This window comes from Papio anubis, chromosome 10 (assembly GCF_008728515.1).
Source record: "Papio anubis isolate 15944 chromosome 10, Panubis1.0, whole genome shotgun sequence".
Lineage (NCBI taxonomy): Eukaryota > Metazoa > Chordata > Mammalia > Primates > Cercopithecidae > Papio > Papio anubis.
Window position 1 is genome coordinate 55,445,139 of NC_044985.1, and position 20,352 is coordinate 55,465,490.

General features: G+C 39.8%; 1 protein-coding gene across 12 annotated transcripts in view; it reads left to right on the plus strand.

Moving 5' to 3' along the window:
• The window catches only part of DYNC1I2 (dynein cytoplasmic 1 intermediate chain 2), a 61,782-nt gene extending 57,381 nt beyond the window's left edge, over nucleotides 1-4,401 (plus strand). For 5 of the 12 annotated variants that reach the window (XM_003907602.4, XM_009182438.3, XM_009182440.3 and 2 more), the window contains 2 exons: nucleotides 388-513; nucleotides 2,012-3,927. In XM_003907602.4, the coding sequence (XP_003907651.1) occupies nucleotides 388-513; nucleotides 2,012-2,125 (240 nt within the window). In that variant the 3' untranslated portion in view covers nucleotides 2,126-3,927. Of the gene's footprint in view, nucleotides 1-387; nucleotides 514-2,011 lie in introns of all 12 variants that reach the window. The other 7 variants (XM_009182441.2, XM_017946654.2, XM_009182436.2 and 4 more) reach the window with 3 other exon arrangements.
• Nucleotides 4,402-20,352: the final 15,951 nt, after the last annotated feature.

Genomic DNA, 20,352 nt, shown 5'->3' on the forward strand with positions numbered 1-20,352 from the left:
ACAATCAAACCATAATCTGTTTATGAGGGCTTTTGAAGTGTTTTCTTTTTAAATGGGTTTTGGCCATGTGTTTTCAAACAGCTTGACTTCTTAAAGACATTAAAACAACAAAAAAGGACTCTTTATTAAGAGAAGACCTTTCAAAATAATGTGTCTAATCTTCTGAGAATTTTTTATACAAGGACTTACTTTCGCAAACAATTTTCAAGGATTGACTATAATGTCATTCATAATATGTCACTGAAGAAGAAAAAAGTTGGGGAAATTCTTTATTTTCATCTTTGCTTTTAAAAATGTAGCCAGATTGAGAGAAGAATTACTGTTTTACATGTTTATAGAAATCTTGATGAAACTTTTAACACTGTCCTTTATTTTAAATGACTTTAGGTACCAACTGCCAGCATTTCTGTGGAGGGTAATCCTGCTCTTAATCGTGTGAGATGGACCCATTCTGGCAGAGAGATTGCAGTGGGTGATTCTGAAGGACAGATTGTTATATACGATGTGGGAGAGGTATGGGACTCCCTGCCTATAATTTTGACACATCTATTTAGTTGCGTTGTAGTAAAGGCATCTTTGTGGCTAACCCTAGGCTTTGAGGTTTATGAGTTGTATAAACTATATCGTTGTAAAGATAAAATTTACTTTCTACCACAGAAGCAACTCTTGAAATATTTTCTTTCTAAACCAAATGGTCTGTCTCCCATGCAACAGATTTTGAGGGTAATATAATAAATACATTGAAAGTACCTTGTTTCTTGAAGCATGCATTGCTGGAAATTAGAAATTCTTTGGGGAGAAGTTTTGAGTTATAGGTGGACTTTGGGGTTTTCTTGATATTGAAATAAGATTTATTTTTCTGTATTCATTAATTTGAGCCAAGTAGTAGAAACCAAAAGTAATATCTGCTACTACAACTGAAGAACTGAATTTTTAATTTTAATTAATTTTAATGTAAATAATCACATGTGGCCAGTAGCTACCCTACTGGATAGTGTAGATTTAGAAGCAGGCACAGCCATTTGCCACAGTGAGTGGTTTGTGCCCTAACATGACAGTGTCAGACTCCTATGATACTATAATGGCAGTTATCGAAAATATTTGTTATTGGGGCCGGGCACGGTAGTTCACACCTATAATCCCAGCACTTTGGGAGGCTGAGGCGGGTGGATCACCTGAGGTCAGGAGTTCGAGACCAGCCTGGCCAACATGGCAAAACCCCATCTCTACTTAAAATACAAAAATTAGCCAGGTGTGGTGGCACATGCCTGTAATCCCAGTTACTCGGGAGGCTGAGGCAGGAGAATCACTTGAACCTGGGAGGCAGAGGTTACAGTGAGCCGAGATCGTGCCACTGTACTCCAGCCTGGGCAACAGAGTGAGACTGTCTCAAAAAAAAAAAAAAAAAAAATTTTGTGTGTGTGTATATATATATATATATGTGTGTGTGTGTGTGTGTGTAGCTGCCTCTATGAAGTAAAGCATCACAAGCCTCTTTTGCCACCGGTGCAACACTAAAGCAGTGAATAGTAGCATAGCTTTTGATGAAGGAGTTAGGGTATCAAGAAAGATTACCTTATGTTCCAAACAAAAATACAAGAAACCAGCCCCCTTATGAAACCATGCTTCAAACATTGTTTCTTACAGAAAAAAACTCAGTTATTTACTGTATGCAAGAATACAGTAAAAAAAATTTTAAGGAATTCCTCTCCAGCAGAATCCATGAGATGGTGCATAGGAGTTATATTTACAAAGCATCATTGTTATTCTCTCTTGGATTGGTGGTGATAATAGCCAAGTCATTTCTGAGGCTGTCACAACACACTTCACAAACACCGTCTTTTGTTTTGAAATGTTGTAAATCATTGTTATAGTCCCCGTAATTATGGAAGGGCCATTCAGGTCAATTATTACTTTTTAACAGAAAAATTATTTGAAAACAAACTGAATAATAGTGGGTAAAATGATCTTTTATTTCATTGTATATAAAACATTGTCTTTCTTTTAATAGCAGATTGCTGTTCCCCGCAATGATGAATGGGCACGGTTTGGCCGAACACTTGCAGAAATAAATGCAAACCGAGCTGATGCAGAGGAGGAAGCAGCTACCCGAATACCTGCTTAGTTCCTGAAAAGGGGAGTGTAACTAGTGGATTTGGGAAAGGTTCTTAAGTAGATCCCAAGATTATTTGCATGCTTCTATCTAAATGATAATTAAAAGGAAATTTCATGGATTAAACCATGGGTTTAATGCAGTAAGGCGACTTACAATGTCCTTTTATATATAACATGCATCTTGTTTTGGATTTGTGTCATTTTTTAATATAGCTCATTGACTTCACAGAAAGCAGCTTTTTTGAATTCTAATACACAGGTGTATATTTGGTATTATTTTGAATTCTTTTCAACTTATAACACTGTATACAGTTATTTCTAAAGCACAGATGAAATAAGTTCTGCATATTTTTAAATGATCACAGTTCCCTGTGACACAGATAATGTTCTCACTACCCATAATATATAGGAACATTGTTTCTCATTGGCCGTAGTACGCATACACCTATCCATGTTCCATTCTGACATCCTTTGTTGTCTTTATAATTCATGTGGTAGTTACCGATAAATAAAAACAAATATGCGTTAACTTCTCAAATTTTCATTTTTACTCCTTACAACTTGAATTTTTCCATCTTTTATAAAATATATTTTTTCCATATCTTTCTTTAAGCTCCTGCTGTAAGCAGCCATCTCAAAGCTGTGTGCTCTAAATATACCATGTGGTATATACTATAGATCTCCCAGTGCATTGTGAATTGATGTCTAGATAATCTGTTGGTGAAAAAATTTCCCCTAGGTTAACTTTTGTTTTACTACTTTATATTCTTTCCATCTAAGACATATTTCCTTTAAAGGATAAATAGAAAGCTGCCTATAATTTTCACTGATTAAGAACTATGTATGTGACCTCACTGAGAGTAAAACCTTTGAGAGAAATTGATTTCATAATTTCAGTAGCCATAAAGGCAAAGTGCTCAGATGGACTATACTTTGCCATTAAAATCTACATCTTGAGATCTGTTGCCACAGCATTGTCTACAAGTCAGAAAGGTAGGTGACAAATATCTAAGAATTAGTATTGAAATCAGTGAATTTCAGGAATAGAGAAAAGGACTATGATCAGATCTTGATTTTATCTACTTTAAATTGTCGATTTACTTGATCCCAAACTTTTGTACTTCTGAAGTGTAACTGTCTTTTATTCAACAGAACATGAACTCGGAAGAAAGATTAGAAATCAGAATTTGAACATTTTTCTTTCAATAATTGTAACAAAGATTTGTTGGGAGAGAAATTTCCAAATAATGAGTAGTGTATAGTGTAAGGAATAATTGACCTGGAATTATTGGCCCCAAACTCTCATTCTTGCTGAAGCACCTATGAGAAGTGTGATTTTAGCCAAGTCTGTGCCTCATTCTTTATATGTGGGAATTAAGTTTTGATTTAATGATTTCTGAATTTTCTCTCAGCTCTAGTCAGTTATGGGGTATCAATATATGAAACTGAATATAGAAAAGTAGGCAATTCTTTGCTTTTCTGTATTCAGTTTCATAAATTGATACCCCATAATTGCCCATTATATACCAAAGACAACATCTCAAGTTATCTCATTGTAGCAGTGTCTGTGAGTCAAATCTTCAATTTTAGCAGTCACACTGTCTTTATATAGAAAAATTCATGTACTCACTACTCATGTAGTTACTGTATCTCTACCTTCAGTTTGTAAAAATGACTAAAAGTAGGGAAAACAAGTGTTAAAATATAATGGACAAGAAAAGGTTGGAAATCCTATGTCAAATCAGATGTTCCTCAAACTCCAGGTGTTGTGTTTAGTTGTGAAAGAAAGAATAAAATTGTTTAAATGTTTCACTTTTTAACAAGAAGACTTGTTTTTAACAAGAAGAAGACTTCTCCCCTTCTCCCCCAGAAAATGCGATGTATACCTTTGCCCATTCAACTTTAGTCTGTATTTTTAGGAACACACAAATTTACTTTAAGGAATTACCTTAAGTTGACTATATAATAGCAAAAGAGAAAGTATTGAGACTGTCAGTGTGGATATAGAAGCTTGGATTAGGTTGACTAGAAGTGCATCACAATTCTTTATACTTTTAGAACTAAAAGGCTTATAATTTTGAAAAATATCCAGTTACAGAAATTGTACCTTATCAGCTGTACTTTTTTTCTGAGTAAGAAAACAAGCTGTAGCTTTCTGGTTAATTTCTTAATTTTTGTTATTTGGTTTTTGTCTTTTTGAATGGAACATTAAAGTTTATTACCTTTATGTTAAGGAATATCCAGCTTCACAGACAATTAACTTGCAATAAATCTCTGAAATAATCATTTTTTGGTATTTAAACCAAATATTCATTGGTAGAAGCTTTCTTCCTATTTACAGATCCAGTTCCCTATAAAGTTTAGAAAGTCTCTTTATATAAAATGTTGTTACAATAATGCTGAAATACTGCATCTCGAAGGAATGGATGACTTAAAATTTAGTGGGAGGAACTATAGGAAAGTAGTTTTAGGAATGATTGGTCCTAGTCTTTCAGTGTTGTTAGAATGTTTTAGTCTGTTCTGTACTAGTGTGGATAGACTGTAATATCCACCCCTTGAACCATACAGAAAGACTTGAATGGATGAGTGAAAATCTGCTGTGAAGCATATCATACTATTTTTCTTTATATTGAGTAGTGCATTATTTTTAAGTCAGAAATCCAGTAGGGTTTTTTTTTTCCTAAAGCGCTGTCATAAATTTCAGTGGTCACCCGCCACTCACTAGGCAGTGCATTTTTAAATGTCTTTTCCACAACCTCAGCGTTTCAACATTGATATTCTAATAGTTTTCTAAATGAGAAGACTGTATAATTAAATGTATGCTAAAGAGAATGGAGCTCCAAGTGCAGCTCCAGATGCTGCTTATCATCTAGGGTGCTGGTGTCATGTCTCAGTCTTCAGGATAAGCTAAGGTTAAATAGCCAACAGCTTTGCTTCTTCTTGATGACTTAGTGATGGGGTTCCCATTGAGTTTTGTTTTTAATCCAAGCTACACAGCAACAAGAAAGGAGTTCTTGCTTTCCCGATACCATCTTGCTGATTGCTAGGCCAGCAGTCCCCAACCTTTTTGGCACCAGGCATCAGTTTCAAGGAAGACAATTTTTCCATGGACCAGGGAGGTTTGGGAGGTGGTTTCGGGATCAAACTGTTCCACCTCAGGTCACCATCAGGCATTATTAGATTCTCATAAGGAAGGAGCTCACACAACCTAGATCCCTAGGGTGGGGAGCTCAGGTGGTATTGCTCACTCGCCTGCCTGCCTGCCACTCACCTCCTGTTACATGGCCTGCCATGGATCACTGCTGGTTCTGGTTTGCAGCCCAGGGGTTGGGGACCCCTTTGCTTGGCAACTTAAGGACCTTACAGGTTTGAGGAACAGTCACTCCCAACTTGGACCTTATCATTTACTAATTAAAAATTATTGATGCTGTGAAATTATTTACTTAGAGATCTGGCTTACAAATCTAGGGGCTCCTAATGCTGTCAAAGAATTGGAAATTGCCCCAAAGGCAATATTAAGAGAACAGCCATTTTCAGTATTTCTTTTGAAGGGGAAGATTACAATTAGGAACATTCTTTTAATCAAGTTTTTCAAAAGTTTTACAACCCCCAAATGGTAGTAATTTGCTTGTACTGTATTACATTTTGTAAATCCTTTTCATACATAGGAAACATGTTATGGAGTCCATCTTAAAGAAAAATCCTACACTGCTAACCAGAATACCAACTATAAGACTTGGAATTCCTCACACTGGAATGCTTTTCACAATAGGCCAGTTCTCTCATTCCTTTTGTTGGACTTTAGGTATTTAGATTGTCTTTCTGCCTGCCATGTTCACAATTCCCAAACTTCTAAAAGTTCAAATGGATGGCAGGTATTTTAAGTTTTCAGTATGTAGCTTTTAGCCACTGATAGTTTCCACATAGCCAATCAGCAGACTTTTACAAACTTTTATAAAATTATGGTATTTTGTGTTGTTAGTTTCATAGCAGGAATCCCAGTTTTGGCTTCTTAATATTCCATTACCAGTTCCCAGTCAGAGGACGGAACAGCTTGCACTCAGGTAAGCTTTCTGAAAGGTCTGTTTCACTTTGTGAGGTCACTTATTCAGGTCTCTGGTAATGTATTATCCTGCCTCTCTTACAATGTACTTGATTTGGTCAGAAAGCTGTGGGGCGGTGATTGTATAGATGTAGAACACACCTGCGTTGGGCCGAACATGCAGAGACCTGACACTGTGACTCCTGAAATCAGGTATGCCAGTGGTAAGACTTTGATAGCAGTAATTTTATCTTTTGTGAATTTTTGTACTAGGTTTTTGTTTTTTTTTTTTCTGAACAAGGTAATGGAAATGCATTGAAACAAAATTTCTTATATTTAAGAGTGGCTTGGTATATAAGAGAAAGAACACTAGGCACAAAAGACCCAAGTTCTATTCCTGATTTCCCCCACTTCTAATAATGTAATCTAGGACAAGGGTAAGTATTATCATCTTTTAAATGAGGAAAATATTTGCTTTCTGTGACAATTATGTGAGAAAATGTATATGTGAAGACCTTTGTAAATTATATTACAAAGTACTATACAAATAAGAGATTTTATTTTTCATTTTCTTTTTAAGAATACAAGAATGGAGAGAGACCATCTGTGTACCCCTCTGTGCAATGTAACGAGCTCAGGTTAAAGTGGGTTGGTGTTTAAGAAATTATTTTTTAATTCTAGGAAATCACATAACTTAAACCCTCAGCAGAATCCTCCGGTTTTCAGGAGTAGCAGTGAACTGAGAAAAATACCAATTGCTTTTAATCAGTGATATTTTTTCTAGGAATGTTTTATTACATTCTATGATAAAGTTACAGATTATGCTTAGTTGAAAAAAAATGACCCACTCTGAATTTCTATCGTAGACTCAGCTGTTGCTCTTCTGTTAGTTATATACAGAACATCGACTGTGGTATCTGGAGCCTGTGAAAAGGGGAAGTGGAACTCCTTTTTTGAATCAATGAGAGAACAAACTTGGTTCAAGACTACACAGTTACATAGTGGCAGAACCAGAATCAGTCACTTCTCTATAAATCTAGGAACAACAGCTATTCAGCTGTTACACTCTTTACATAGTACTTCTCCCTTCCCTAGGGTTAGTCCCCTTGGAAATAATGTGTGCTCATGTGAGAAGATGATCACTAAAAGGAAGACCTTTGTTCCTTAAGGAACTGTGTATTGGCTGTCGGACTTACAGGACACCTTGAGATCAGTCCTGCAGAAATAGCTCTTACCTGCTTCTTATCTGGATTGGCAGGTAGGGATCTCTCTTACTGTATCCAAAATATGATTTCCAGAAACAAGGCAAAACCTGATATAATAAATACCCACTGAGGAAGAAACGTGGTAAAATGACTAGCCCCTTATTAATGGGCTTCATTTCTAATAATGTTTGATATAGTTATGAATTTGTCAGTACTTTAAGGGTTCTTAAATGGATTTGAAGGAAACTTCATTTTCTAGAGGTAAAAGAAATGATGAGCCTTATTTTTCCTCAAACTCAGGAGTTAAGTTGTATTTGTATCAAGAAAAAATGTTTATTTTGTGCTAAAAGTCCAATAAGGAGTAATACAGTGTGATGCAAAGAAGACTGCCCCTGAGTTTCCTGCTCCTCATCTTAGACAAATTCTTCATCTCTCTAGACCTTCCCCCTCTTTGCTGTAAAATGAGTGCTGCAGTATCAGCATTACCAGGGAATAACTGGAATAATACATTCATGTAGATCAGATGCCCCGAAATGCTAAATGAATGTTAAGAAGATGTGGTTTAATTGGAATTACATCAACTGAGAGGAAATAATTGACTCCAAATATTAATATTTAGTTGGTAGATTAGCCTTTTCAAACATAATAGTCTTGAAATTTATATTTCTAGTTCTAACAGCCTTGAATTTTAAGAGTCAACTTGTGTTGAAACTCAGTTAACCATGTCTTTGGGCAAATGTTTTCACCTCTCTAAGCCTATTCTTTCATCTACCACTTCTCAAAGAAGTTATGAGAATTATACCCGAATATATGTGAAAATGCATGCTAATCTATGAAGCACCATACAGGTATGAAGCACTGGTATTATGGAAGGTGAACCTTCAACAGCTTCAGTATCTGATCTTCAGTAGCTCCTGTAAGCTTTGCAGGCTCTGTCTCCTGGCTGTTAGCGGTTAAAAACAGGCTCCTAGAGGTTCAGGTATCTTTGCTGACACAGCTGCTTTACCACACAAAGCCTTCCTGAGCAGTTGGGATTCACTGATAATCTTTATCTTAGCTTTTTTATTCTGCTTTTGAAAGAGAGCGCTAAATCAGTATAAGTTTCAAAAAAAAAAAAAAAAAACAGTAGAGATGGGAGTGATATGAGAACCTACTCAAAGATCTTTTACCATTACTTTATACTTAGTGGAAATGTACAGCTGTTTCTAAAGTTACCATTTCCCTCTGCCTTACAAAGAACTGGCCTGTGTACATTCTGACCATGTAGTAGTAATAACTGCTACTATTTACTGAGCATGTATTAAATTATATATATACACACACAGATGTGGGAAATATGATTGCTAATTTACAAAAGAGGAAACTGGTGTGTAGCCAGTTTGCATGATGTAGATGTTCCCACCATGGCCAATTGCAAACAACAAATGTAGTATCAATGAAAATGGAATTGGGGCCGGGCGCGGTGGCTCAAGCCTGTAATCCCAGCACTTTGGGAGGCCGAGACGGGCGGATCACGAGGTCAGGAGATCGAGACCATCCTGGCTAACACAGTGAAACCCCGTCTCTACTAAAAAATACAAAAAACTAGCCGGGCGAGGTGGTGGGCGCCTGTAGTCCCAGCTACTCGGGAGGCTGAGGCAGGAGAATGGCGTAAACCCGGGAGGCGGAGCTTGCAGTGAGCTGAGATCCGGCCACTGTACCCAAGCCAAGGCAACAAAGGAAAACCCCGTCTAAAAAAAAAAAAAAAAAAAAAGAAAATGGAATTGGGAAGATACACACATAGTGGGCCCTCATTGGACTGGTACAAGCCAGGTCCAGCATATCCCTGGGACTAGGGGCATTAAGCGAGTCATAGTTTAGGAACTAAACACAAAGTCTTGATTTTAGAGTTGTGTACTTAATCAAGTTGCTGCACTACTTTTATGATAGTTTTCAGCTCAAATAAGCCTACATATAATACTGCATATTTAAAAGACCACAAAGCAACTCTTTGTGAGAGAGAGGAACTAGGATTACTCTTCTGGCTTCTAGGAAAGTGATTCTAGAACTTTTTTTTAAAAAGTACTTTAAGTTCTAGGGTACATGTGCAGAACGTGCAGGTTTGTTATATAGGTATACACGTGCCATGCTGGTTTGCTGTACCCATCAACCCATCATCTACATTAGATATTTCTCCTAATGCTATCCCTCCCCTAACGCCCCACCTCCAGACAGGCCCCAGTGTGTGATGTCCCCCTCCCTGCATCCATGTATTCTCATTGTTCAGTTCCCACTTAGGAGTGAGAACATGCAGTGTTTGGTTTTCTGTTCTTGTGTTACTTTGCTGAGAATGATGGTTTCCAGCTTCATCCATGTCCCTGCAAAGGACATGAACTCATCCATTTATTTATTTATTTATTTATTTATTTAGAGATGGAGTCTCGCTCTGTCGCCCAGGCTGGAGTGCAGTGGCGCGATTTCAACTCACTGCAAGCTCCGCCTCCCGGGTTCATGCCATTCTCCTGCCTCAGCCTCCTGCGTAGCTGGGACTACAGGCGCCCACCACCACGCACGGCTAATTTTTTTTGTATTTTTTAGTAGCAACGGGATTTCACCATGTTAGCCAGATGGTCTCTATCTCCTGACCTTGTGATCTGCCTGCTTCAGTCTCCCAAAGTGCTGGGATTACAGGTGTGAGCAACCACACCCGGACGAACTCATCCCTTTTTTACGGCTGCATAGTACTCCATGGTGTATATGTGCCACATTTTCTTTATCCAGTCTATCATTGATGGGCATTTGGGTTGGTTCCAAGTCTTTGCTATTGTGAATAGTGCCGCAGTAAACATACATGTGCATGTGTCTTTACAGTAGAATGATTTATAATCCTTTGAGTATATACCCAGTAATGGAATTGCTGGGTGAAGTGGTATTTCTGGTTCTAGATCCTTGAGGAATTGCCACACTGTCTTCCACAATGGTTGAACTAATTTACACTCCCACCAACAGTGTAAAAGCATTTCTATTTCTTCACATCCTCTCCAGCATCTGTTGTTTCCTGACTTTAATGATTGCCATTCTAACTGGTGCGAGATGGTATCTCATTGTGGTTTTGATTTGCATTTTCTCTAATGACCAGTGATGAGCTTTTTTTCATGTTTGCTGGCTGCATCAGTGTCTTCTTTTGAGAAGTGTCTCTTCATAACCTTTGCCCACTTTTTAGTGGGGTTTGTTTGTTTCTTGTAAATTTGTTTAAGTTCTTTGTAGATTCTGGATATTAGCCCCTTGTCAGATGGATAGATTGCAAAAATTTTCTCCCATTCTGTAGGTTGTCTGTTCACTTTCATGATAGTTTCTTTTGCTGTGCAGAAGCTCTGTAGTTTAATTAGATCCCATTTTTCAATTTTGGCTTTTGTTGCCATTGCTTTTGGCATTTCAGTCATGAAGTCTTTGCCCGTGCCTCTGTCCAGAATGGTATTGCCTAGGTTTTCTTCTACGGTTTTTATGGTTTTAGGTCTTACGTTTAAGTCTTTAATCCATCTTGAGTTAATTTTTGTATAAGGTGTAAGGAAGGCATCCAGTTTCAGTTTTCTGCATATGGTTAGGCAGTTTTCCCAACACCGTTTATGAAATAGGGAATCCTTCCCCCATTGCTTGTTTCTGTCAGGTTTGTCAAAGATCAGATGATTGTAGATGTGTGGTATTATTTCTGAAGCCTCTGATCTGTTCCATTGATATATATATATATCTGTTTTGGTACCAGTACCATGCCGTGTGGTTACTGTAGCCTTGTAGTATAGTTTGAAGTCAGGAGTGTGATGCCTCCAACTTTGTTCTTTTTGCTTAGGATTGTCTTGCCTATGCAGGCTCTTTTTTGGTTCCATATAAAATTTAAAGTAGTTTTTTCTAATTCTGTGAAGAAAGTCAATGGTAGCTTGATGGGGATAGCATTGAATCTGTAAATTACTTTGGGCAGTATGGCCATTTTCATGATATTGATTCTTCCTATCCATAAGCATGGACTGTTTTTCCATTTGTTTGTGTCTTCTCTTATTTCCTTGAGCAGTGGTTTGTAGTTCTCTTTGAAGAGGTCTTTCACATCCCTTGTAAGTTGTATTCCTAGGTATTTAATTCTCTTTGTAGCAATTGTGAATGGAAGTTCACTCATGATTTGGTTCTCTGTCTATTATTGGTGTATAGAAATGGTTGTGATTTTTGCACATTGATTTTGTATCCTGAGACTTTGCTGGAGTTGCTTATCAGCTTAAGGAGATTTTGGGCTGAGATGATGGGGTTTTCTAAATATACAATCATGTCATCTGCAAACAGGGACAATTTGACTTCTTCTTTACCTAACTGAATACCCTTGATTTCTTTCTCTTGCCTGATTGCCCTAGCCAGAACTTCCAACACTATGTTGAATAGGAGTGGTGAGAGAGGGCATCCCTGTCTTGTGCCGGTTTTCAAAGAGAATGCTTCCAGTTTTTGCCCATTCAGTATGATATTGTCTGTGGGTTTGTCATAAATAGCTCTTATGATTTTGAGATATACGTTCCATCAATACCTAGTTTATTGAGAGCTTTTAGCATGAAGGATGTTGAATTTTGTCAAAGGCCTTTTCTGCATCTGTTGAGATAATCATGTTTTTTTGGTCATGGGTTCTCTTTATGTGATGGATTACGTTTATTGATTTGCATATGTTGAACCAGCCTTTCATCCCAGGGATGAAGCCAACTTGATCGTAGTGGATAAGCTTTTTGATGTGCTGCTGGATTCGGTTTGCCAGTATTTTATTGAGGATTTTTGCATCGATGTTCATCAGGGATATTGGCCTGCAATTTTCTTTTTTTTTTGTTGTGTGTCTGCCAGGTTTTGGTATCAGGATGACGCTGGCCTCATAATATGAGTTAGGGAGGATGAGTTAGGGAGGATTCCTTCTTTTTTATTGTTTGCAACAGTTTCAGAAGGAATGGTATCAGCTCCTCTTTGTACCTCTGGTAGAATTTGGCTGTGAATTCGTCTGGTCCTGGACTTTTTTTGGTTGGTAGACTATTACTGCCTTCATTTCAGAACTTGTTATTGGTCTATTCAGGGATTCAACTTCTTCATGGTGTAGACTTGGGAGGGTGTATGTGTCCAGGAATTTAGTCATTTCTTCTAGATTTTCTAGTTTATTTGCATAGAGGTATTCATAGTATTCTCTGATGGCCGTTTGTATTTCTGTGGGATCAGTGGTGATAGCCCCTTTTCTTATTGCATCTATTTGATTCTTCTCTCTTTTCTTTATTAGTCTTGCTAGCAGTCTATCTATTTTGTTGATCTTTTCAAAAAACCAGCTCCTGGATTCCTTGATTTTTTTTGAAGGGTTTTTTGTGTCTCTGTCTCCTTCAGTTCTGCCCTGATCTTAGTTATTTCTTGTCTTCTGCTAGCGTTTGAATTTGTTTGCTCGTTTCTCTAGTTCTTTTAATTGTGATGTTAGGGTGTCGACTTTAGATCTTTCCTGCTTTCTCTTGTGGGCATTTAGTGCTATAAATTTCCCTCTACACTGCTTTAAATGTGTCCCAGAGATTCTGGTACCTTGTGTCTGTTCTCATTGGTTTCAAATAACTTATTTCTGCCTTCATTTCGTTATGTACCCAGTAGTCATTCAGGAGCAGGTTGTTCAGTTTCCATGTAGTTGTGCGGTTTTGAGTGAATTTCTTAATCCTGACTTCTAATTTGATTGCATGGTGGTCTGAGAAACTGTTGCGATTTCCATTCTTGTGCATTTGCTGAGGAGTGTTTTACTTCCAGTGATGTGGTCAGTTTTAGAATAAGTGTGATATACTGAGAAGAATGTATATTCTGTTAATTTGGGGTGGAGAGTTCTGTAGACGTCTATTAGGTCTGCTTGGTCCAGAGCTGAGTTCAAGTCCTGAATATCCTTGTTAATTTTCTGTCTCGTTGATCTGTCTGATATTGACAGCGGGGTGTTAAAGTCTCCCACTATTATTGTGTGGGAGTCTAAGTCACTTTGTAGGTCTCTAAGGACTTGCTTTATGAATCTGGGTGCTCCTGTATTGGATGCATATATATTTAGGATAGTTAGCTCTTCTTGTTGCATTGATCCCTTTACCATTATGTAATACCCATCTTTGTCTCTTTTGATCTTTGTTGGTTTAAAGTCTGTTTTATCAGATACTAGGATTGCACCCCTGCTTTTTTTTGCTTTCCATTTGCTTGGTAAATATTTCTGCATCCCTTTATTTTGAGCCTGTGTCTTTGCACTTGAGATGGGTCTCCTGAATACAGCACACTGATGGGTCTTGACTCTTTATCCAATTTGCCAGTCTGTATCTTTTTTTTTTTTTTTCCAGACAGAGTCTCTGCTCTGTCGCCCAGGATGGAGTCTAGTGGCACGATCTCGGCTCACCACAACGTCTGCCTCCCGGGTTCAAGTGATTTTCCCACCTCAGCCTCCTGAGTAGCTGGGATTACAGGCCTGCACCATCACGCCTGGCTAATTATTGTATTTCTAGTAGAGACAGGGTTTCACCATGTTGGTCAGGCTGGTCTCAAACTCCTGACCTCATGATCCACCTGCTTTGGCCTCCCAAAGTGCTGGGATTACAGGCGTGAGCCACCGTGCCTGGCCAGTCTGTGTCTTTTAATTGGGGCATTTAGCCTATTTACATTTAATATTGTGTGTGAATTTGATCCTGTCATTATGATGCTAGCTGGTTATTTTGCCCGTTAGTTGATGTAGTTTCTTCATAGTGTCAATGGTCTTTACAATTTGGCATGTTTTTGCGGTGGCTGGTACCAGTTTTTCCTTTCTATGTTCAGTGCTTCCTTCAGGAGCTCTTGTAAGGCAGGCCTGGTGGTAACAAAATCTCTCAGCATTTGCTTGTCTGTAAAGGATTTTATTTCTCCTTCACTTATGAAGCTTAGTTTGGCTGGATATGAAATTCTGGGTTGAAAATTCTTTTCTTTAAGAATGTTGAATATTGGCCCCTTCTCTCTTCTGGCTTGTAGGGTTTCTACAGAGAGATCCACTGTTAGTCTGATGGGCTTCCCTTCATGGGTAACCTGAACTTTCCCTCTGGCTGCCCTTAACATTTTTTCCTTCATTTCAACCTTGGTGAATCTGACGAGTATGTGTCTTGGGGTTGCTCTTCTTGAGGAGTATCTTTGTGGTGGTCTCTGTATTTCCTGAATTAAAATGTTGGCCTGTCTTGCCAGGTTGGGGAAGTTCTCCTGGATAATATCCTGAAGAGTGTTTTCCAACTTGGTTCCATTCTCCTTGTCACTTTCAGGTACATTAGTCAAACATAGATTTGATCTTTTCACATGGTCCCATATGTCTTGGAGGCTTTGTTCATTCCTTTTCATTCTTTTTTCACTAATCTTGTCTGCTCGCTTTATTTCATTAAGTTGATCTTCAATTGCTGACATCCTTTCTTGCGCTTGATCGATTTGGCCATTGATACTTGCATATGCTTCACAAAGTTCTCATGCTGTGTTTTTCAGCTCCATCATGTTATTTATGTTCTTCTTTAAACTGGTTATTCCAGTTACCAATTCGTCTGACCTTTTTTCAGGGTTCTTAGTGTCTTTGCATTGGGCTAGAACATGCTTATTTAGCTTGGAGGAGTTTGTTATTACCCACCTTCTGAAGCCTACTTCTGTCAATTTGTCAAACTCATTCTGCATCCAGTTTTGTTCCCTTGCTGGCGAGGAGTTGTGATCCTTTGGAGGAGAAGAGACATTCTGGTTTTTGGAATTTTCACTCTTTTTGCGCTGGTTTCTCCCCATCTTCGTGGATTTATCTACCTTTGGTCTTTGATGTTGGTGACCTCGGATGGGGTCTCTGAGTGGACGTCCTTTTTGTTGATGTTGATGCTATTCCTTTTTGTTTGCTAGTTTTCCTTCTAACAGGCCCCTCTGCTGCAGGTCTGCTAGAGTTTCCTGGAGGTCCACTCCAGACCCTGTTTGCCTAGGTATCACCCAGGCTTCAGGACAGCAAAGATTGCTGCCTGTTCTTTCCTCTGGAAGCTTCGTCCCAGGGGGCAGCCGCCAGATGCCAGCCAGAGCTCTCCCATATGAGGTGTCTGTCAGCTCCTACTGGGAGGTGTCTCCCAATCAAGAGACACTGGGGTCAGGGACTCACTTGAGGAGGCAGTCTGACCCTTAGCAGAGCTCAGATGCTGTGCTGTGAGATCCACTGCTCTTTTCAGAGCCATCAGGCAGGGATGTTTAAGTCTGCTGAAGCTGTGCTCATAGCTGTCCCTTCACCTGGGGGAAGGTGACATCTGTCCCAGGGAGATAGTGGTTTTATCTCTTAAGTCCCTGACTGGGGATGCTGCCTTTTTTTTTTTTTTTTCAGAGATGCCCTTCCCAGAGAGGAGGAAGAGAGAGAGGCAGTCTGGCCACAGCAGCCTTGCTGAGCTGCAGTATGCTCTGCCCAGTTCGATCTTCTAGTTGGCTTTGTTTACACTGTGAGGGTAAAACTGTCCAGTCAAGCCTCAGCAATGGTGGACGCCTCTCCCCCCACCAAGCTCGAGCATCCCAGGTCGAGCTCAGACTGCTGTGCTGGCAGCAAGAATTTCAAGCCAGTGAATCTTAGCTGGCTGGGCACTGTGGGGTTGGGACCCACTGAGCCAGACCACTTGGCTCCCTGGCTTCAGCACCCTTTCCAGGGGAGTGAATGGTTCTGTCTCACTGGCATTCCAGGAACCACTGGGGTATGAAAAAAAAAACAAACTGCGGCTAGCTTGGTGTCTGCCCAAACAGCCACCCAGTTTTGTGCTTGAAACCCAGGGCCTTGGTGGTATAGGCACCGGAAGGAATCTCCTGGTCTGCAGGTTGTGAAGACCATGGAAAAAGCGCAGTATCTGGGCCCGAAGTGCACTGTTCCTCACAGTACAGTCCCTAATGGCTTTCCTTGGCTAGGAGAGGGAGTTCCCAAACACCTTGCACTTCCTGGGTAAGGCAACGCCCCACCCTGCTTCAGCTCGCCCTCTGTGGGCTGCACCCACTGTCCAACCAGTCCCATTGAGATGAACCAGGTACCTCAGTTGGAAATGCAGAAATCACCTGCCTTCTGCGTCGATCATTCTGGGAGCTTCAGACTGGAGCTGTTCCTATTTGGCCATCTTGCCAGCAGTCGATTCTAGAACTTTTTACTCCTCGTTAGCTCAAACTACTGGAAGAAACTAGTTAGATACGGAATATGTTTCCACTGGCTGAAAAAAATGGTAGTAGCTGTAAGTGGCTTACCTACAACTCAGCAGGACTACTTTATGACATCACTGTTTGCAGGTATGCTGCCTGAACCCACTTAGGAATCACTCTTTCTCCTTCCTAGGCCCTCCCCTAAAATTTGCAGGCCCTGAAGCAATAGGTAGGTCAAGATATTTCAGTGTTATAAATCAAGCTTAAAAGCTACTAAATTATATGCACAACATGCAGGTCCACCTTGGATTTTCGTACTTCTCAGAATTCCATTCCCAAAGATGACAGCCAGCGGGGACCCAGCCTGCAGCACATTGCCCTCCTTTCCACCCGCTCCTTCAATATTCTGAAGGGCTTCACAGGAACACTTGTGTATTCTTCAGCCTACATGCCTAAGTTTTTCCACAGCCTTGCACATAGCTGCCCCTTGGCCACCTTTTCGACCAGGGTAAGTTTGGGCAAAAGATAGGCCTTGTGAAAGCCCTGGAAGTTGAGCAGTTTAGGCAGGAAAATCAGGGTTTCGGGTACCTTGAACGTGGTCTAGAAGAGAATGAAGTGAGTTCCCAGTAGCATAACCCATTGGCCCTGCAGACTTTTTGCCCCCTGGGAAAGAACACAACTACAGGAGAGCCTCTAAAACGAGGCACCCGAGGGCAGTGCTGGACCTGTCTTTTCTCCTAAAGTCAACTGAGTCACTTTTTAAAAGATAATTCTGTTGTCCCTAATGGTATTTTTTCAATGCAAATAAAATTGTTTATCACTGAATACTATTTCATGACTCCTAAGAGTATTCACTACTAGAAATCGGTGTTTAGTATTAACAGATTCATCACAAAATGTGTGTTAGGAAGCAGGGAAAAGAGCTGATATTTTAATAAAACCTTGTAAATATGTTCTGTGAATTACTAGTTGCACAGCACATTTTGTAACTATAGGATCATCCCAGGAGTCACTTCAACAAGAGAAAGAAAAGAGTTTTCTGTTTGCTTTAAGTGCTATTAGTGAGATTGGATCAAGATGGCAAACAGAAGTATCTGCTCTCCCTCTAAACTCTAAATTCCATAAAGTGCTATAATAAAACAAGAAAAATAAGAAATCTGCTATAGCACTGAAAGATGAGAGGGCTAGCAATGGAATAGAAATTTGGAAGAATGCCATAAACATCAAAAACTGGTAGGATCAGAGTTATAGGCAAACAAAATGATAGGGAATCATAATTGAAAACAGGCAAGACTACTATAAAAGGAGGCATGGGTTGGAACCCAGAGTCAACAGATGCAAAGAGCAGGAGGGTTCCCTGGAGTACCGGACAGGGTGATTCATTAGGGAGCTGATTCAGAATAGCTACGCAAGTCCCATTTCCCAACCACAGACTGAGTGGTGGACAAAAGGAGTGTCTCTGGCCAGCCTATAACATAACTGAGTGATGCCACTGGAGCTGGGAAAGCAGGGCAATACCCCCAGACACTTGCTGATGCGCAAGAGGAGAACAGAAGCCCATACACTAGTTACCCCTTATCCATGGTTTGGCTCTCCATAGTTTGTTACCCATGGTCAACACAGTCCTAATATATTACATGGAAAGTTCCAGAAATAATTCATGAGTTTTAAGTTGCAGGTCATTCTAAGTAGTGGTATAAAATCTTGTACCATCTGCTCTGTCCTTCCCAGGATGTAAATCATCCCTTTGTCCAGTGTATCCACACTGTCTACACTGCCTACCTGTTAGTCACTTAGTAGCTGTCCTCGTTATCAGATCAACTGTCACAGTATCTCAGTGTTTGCATTCAAGCAACCCCTATTTAACTTAATAATGACCTCAAAATGCCAGTAGTGATGCTGGCAATTCAGATGTGCCCAAAAAACTGTAAATTGCTTCCTTTAAGTGAAAATGTAAAAGTTCTTGACAATTTTTTAAATTGTATGCTGAGGTTGCTAAGATCTAAAGTATGGCTTAGGTCTAAGGTATGAACAAATCTTCCATCCGTAAAATTGTGAAGAAGGAAAGATAAATTCATGCTAGTTTTGCTGTGCACCTTAAACTGTGGAAGTTACCCCACAGTGCAGGTAAGCACTTAGTTAAGGTGTAAAGAGCATTAAACTTGTGGATGGCAGACGTGAATGGAAAGGGTTCCAACTGACAGCAACTGGGTTTGGTACTATTCATGGTTTCAGGTATCCACTGGGGTTCTTGTGAGTATATTTCCTGCAGATAAGGGGGACTACTGTACCCAGAGCCAAAATACTGGCATATCCTCAACACAGCACAGCCCACCAGTCTCATCACAGGCTATGATAAACAGATATGACATCCATAAAAAGAGGCTCTCAGATACAAAAATGAGCAACGAAATAACTTAAAATTACAACTATGAATCACTAAAATATTTGAAGAAAGCCAGTAATATGGAAGGCCCCGAACAACCTTTTTTTGAGACGGAGTCTCGCCTCTGTCACTCAGGCTGGAGTACAGTGGCTGGATCTCAGCCTCACTGCAAGCTCTGTCTCCCAGGTTTATGCCATTCTCCCGCTCTCAGCCTCCTCGGCAGCTGGGACTACCACCACCTCACCCGCTAGTCTTTTTTGTATTTTAGTAGAGATCGGGTTTCACCTCGCACACAGATGGTCTGATCTCCTGACCTCGATTCGCCCGGCCTCTGCCTCCCAAAGTGCTGGATTATGGCTTGAGCCACCGCGCCCGGCCACAAATCTTTTTAAAAAGTCCAAATAACAGCATATTAAAGAAGACATCAAATAAGTGTATTTAACATCCCAAGAGTATATAGGATGATACAGCCATAAAATAAGTATAGGTTATTATAGAAGAACCAATCCAATCTTAGATATTACAATTATGGTTGTTAAAGTTGTTTTAAAAGCTAAATAGTAGAGGGATACAGCTGAAGAGTAAAACTATCAGTAGAATAATCACAAGGTGTCTCTCAGATTCAACCAAAAAGTAGTAACAGAGAAAGTATCAAGGAAAGCTCAACGATACAGGGATGTGTCCCAAAACTCCAGTATCTAAATAGGAGATAAAAGATGGGACATAGGCTGGGCGCGGTGGCTCAAGCCTGTAATCCCAGCACTTTGGGAGGCCGAGACGGGCGGTTCACAAGGTCAGGAGATCGAGACCATCCTGGCTAACCCGGTGAAACCCCGTCTCTACTAAAAAAATACAAAAAACTAGCCGGGCGAGGTGGCGGGCGCCTGTAGTCCCAGCTACTCCGGAGGCTGAGGCAGGAGAATGGTGTGAACCCGGGAGGCGGAGCTTGCAGTGAGCTGAGATCGGGCCACTGCACTCCAGCCTGAGCGACAGAGCGAGACTCCATCTCAAAAAAAAAAAAGATGGGACATAGAAAAAGATAGACTAGAATAGCTTTCTTTGGTTTGAAAAGGCACAAGTCTTAGGACTATAAAAGAATTTATCCCTTTTAAATATGAATCATTGACCAAAAGTGTCAGAATATCTCAACAGGAGTGATTGTAGGTATATTTTTACCATAGTGCGCTAAAATGTACATTTTTAAATGCAAGGCTTGCCGAAAAGAAAATTTTCAAATTCCCTTCTAAATAACTCAGGGTAAAAGTAAATAAAAAATAATTTAGTAATTAATACAGAATTAGGGCTCTGTGGAGAAATGACTAATGTCGGGTCTTGGCAAGAAATAAAAGCAAGAGTTTGGAGCATCTTGTCATACCAGAAAGCTAGGAAGCTATCAAAGATGACTGAGGGCCAAACACAGTAGCTCATGTCTAATCCCAGTGCTTTGAGAGGCCAAGGCAGGAGGACTGCTT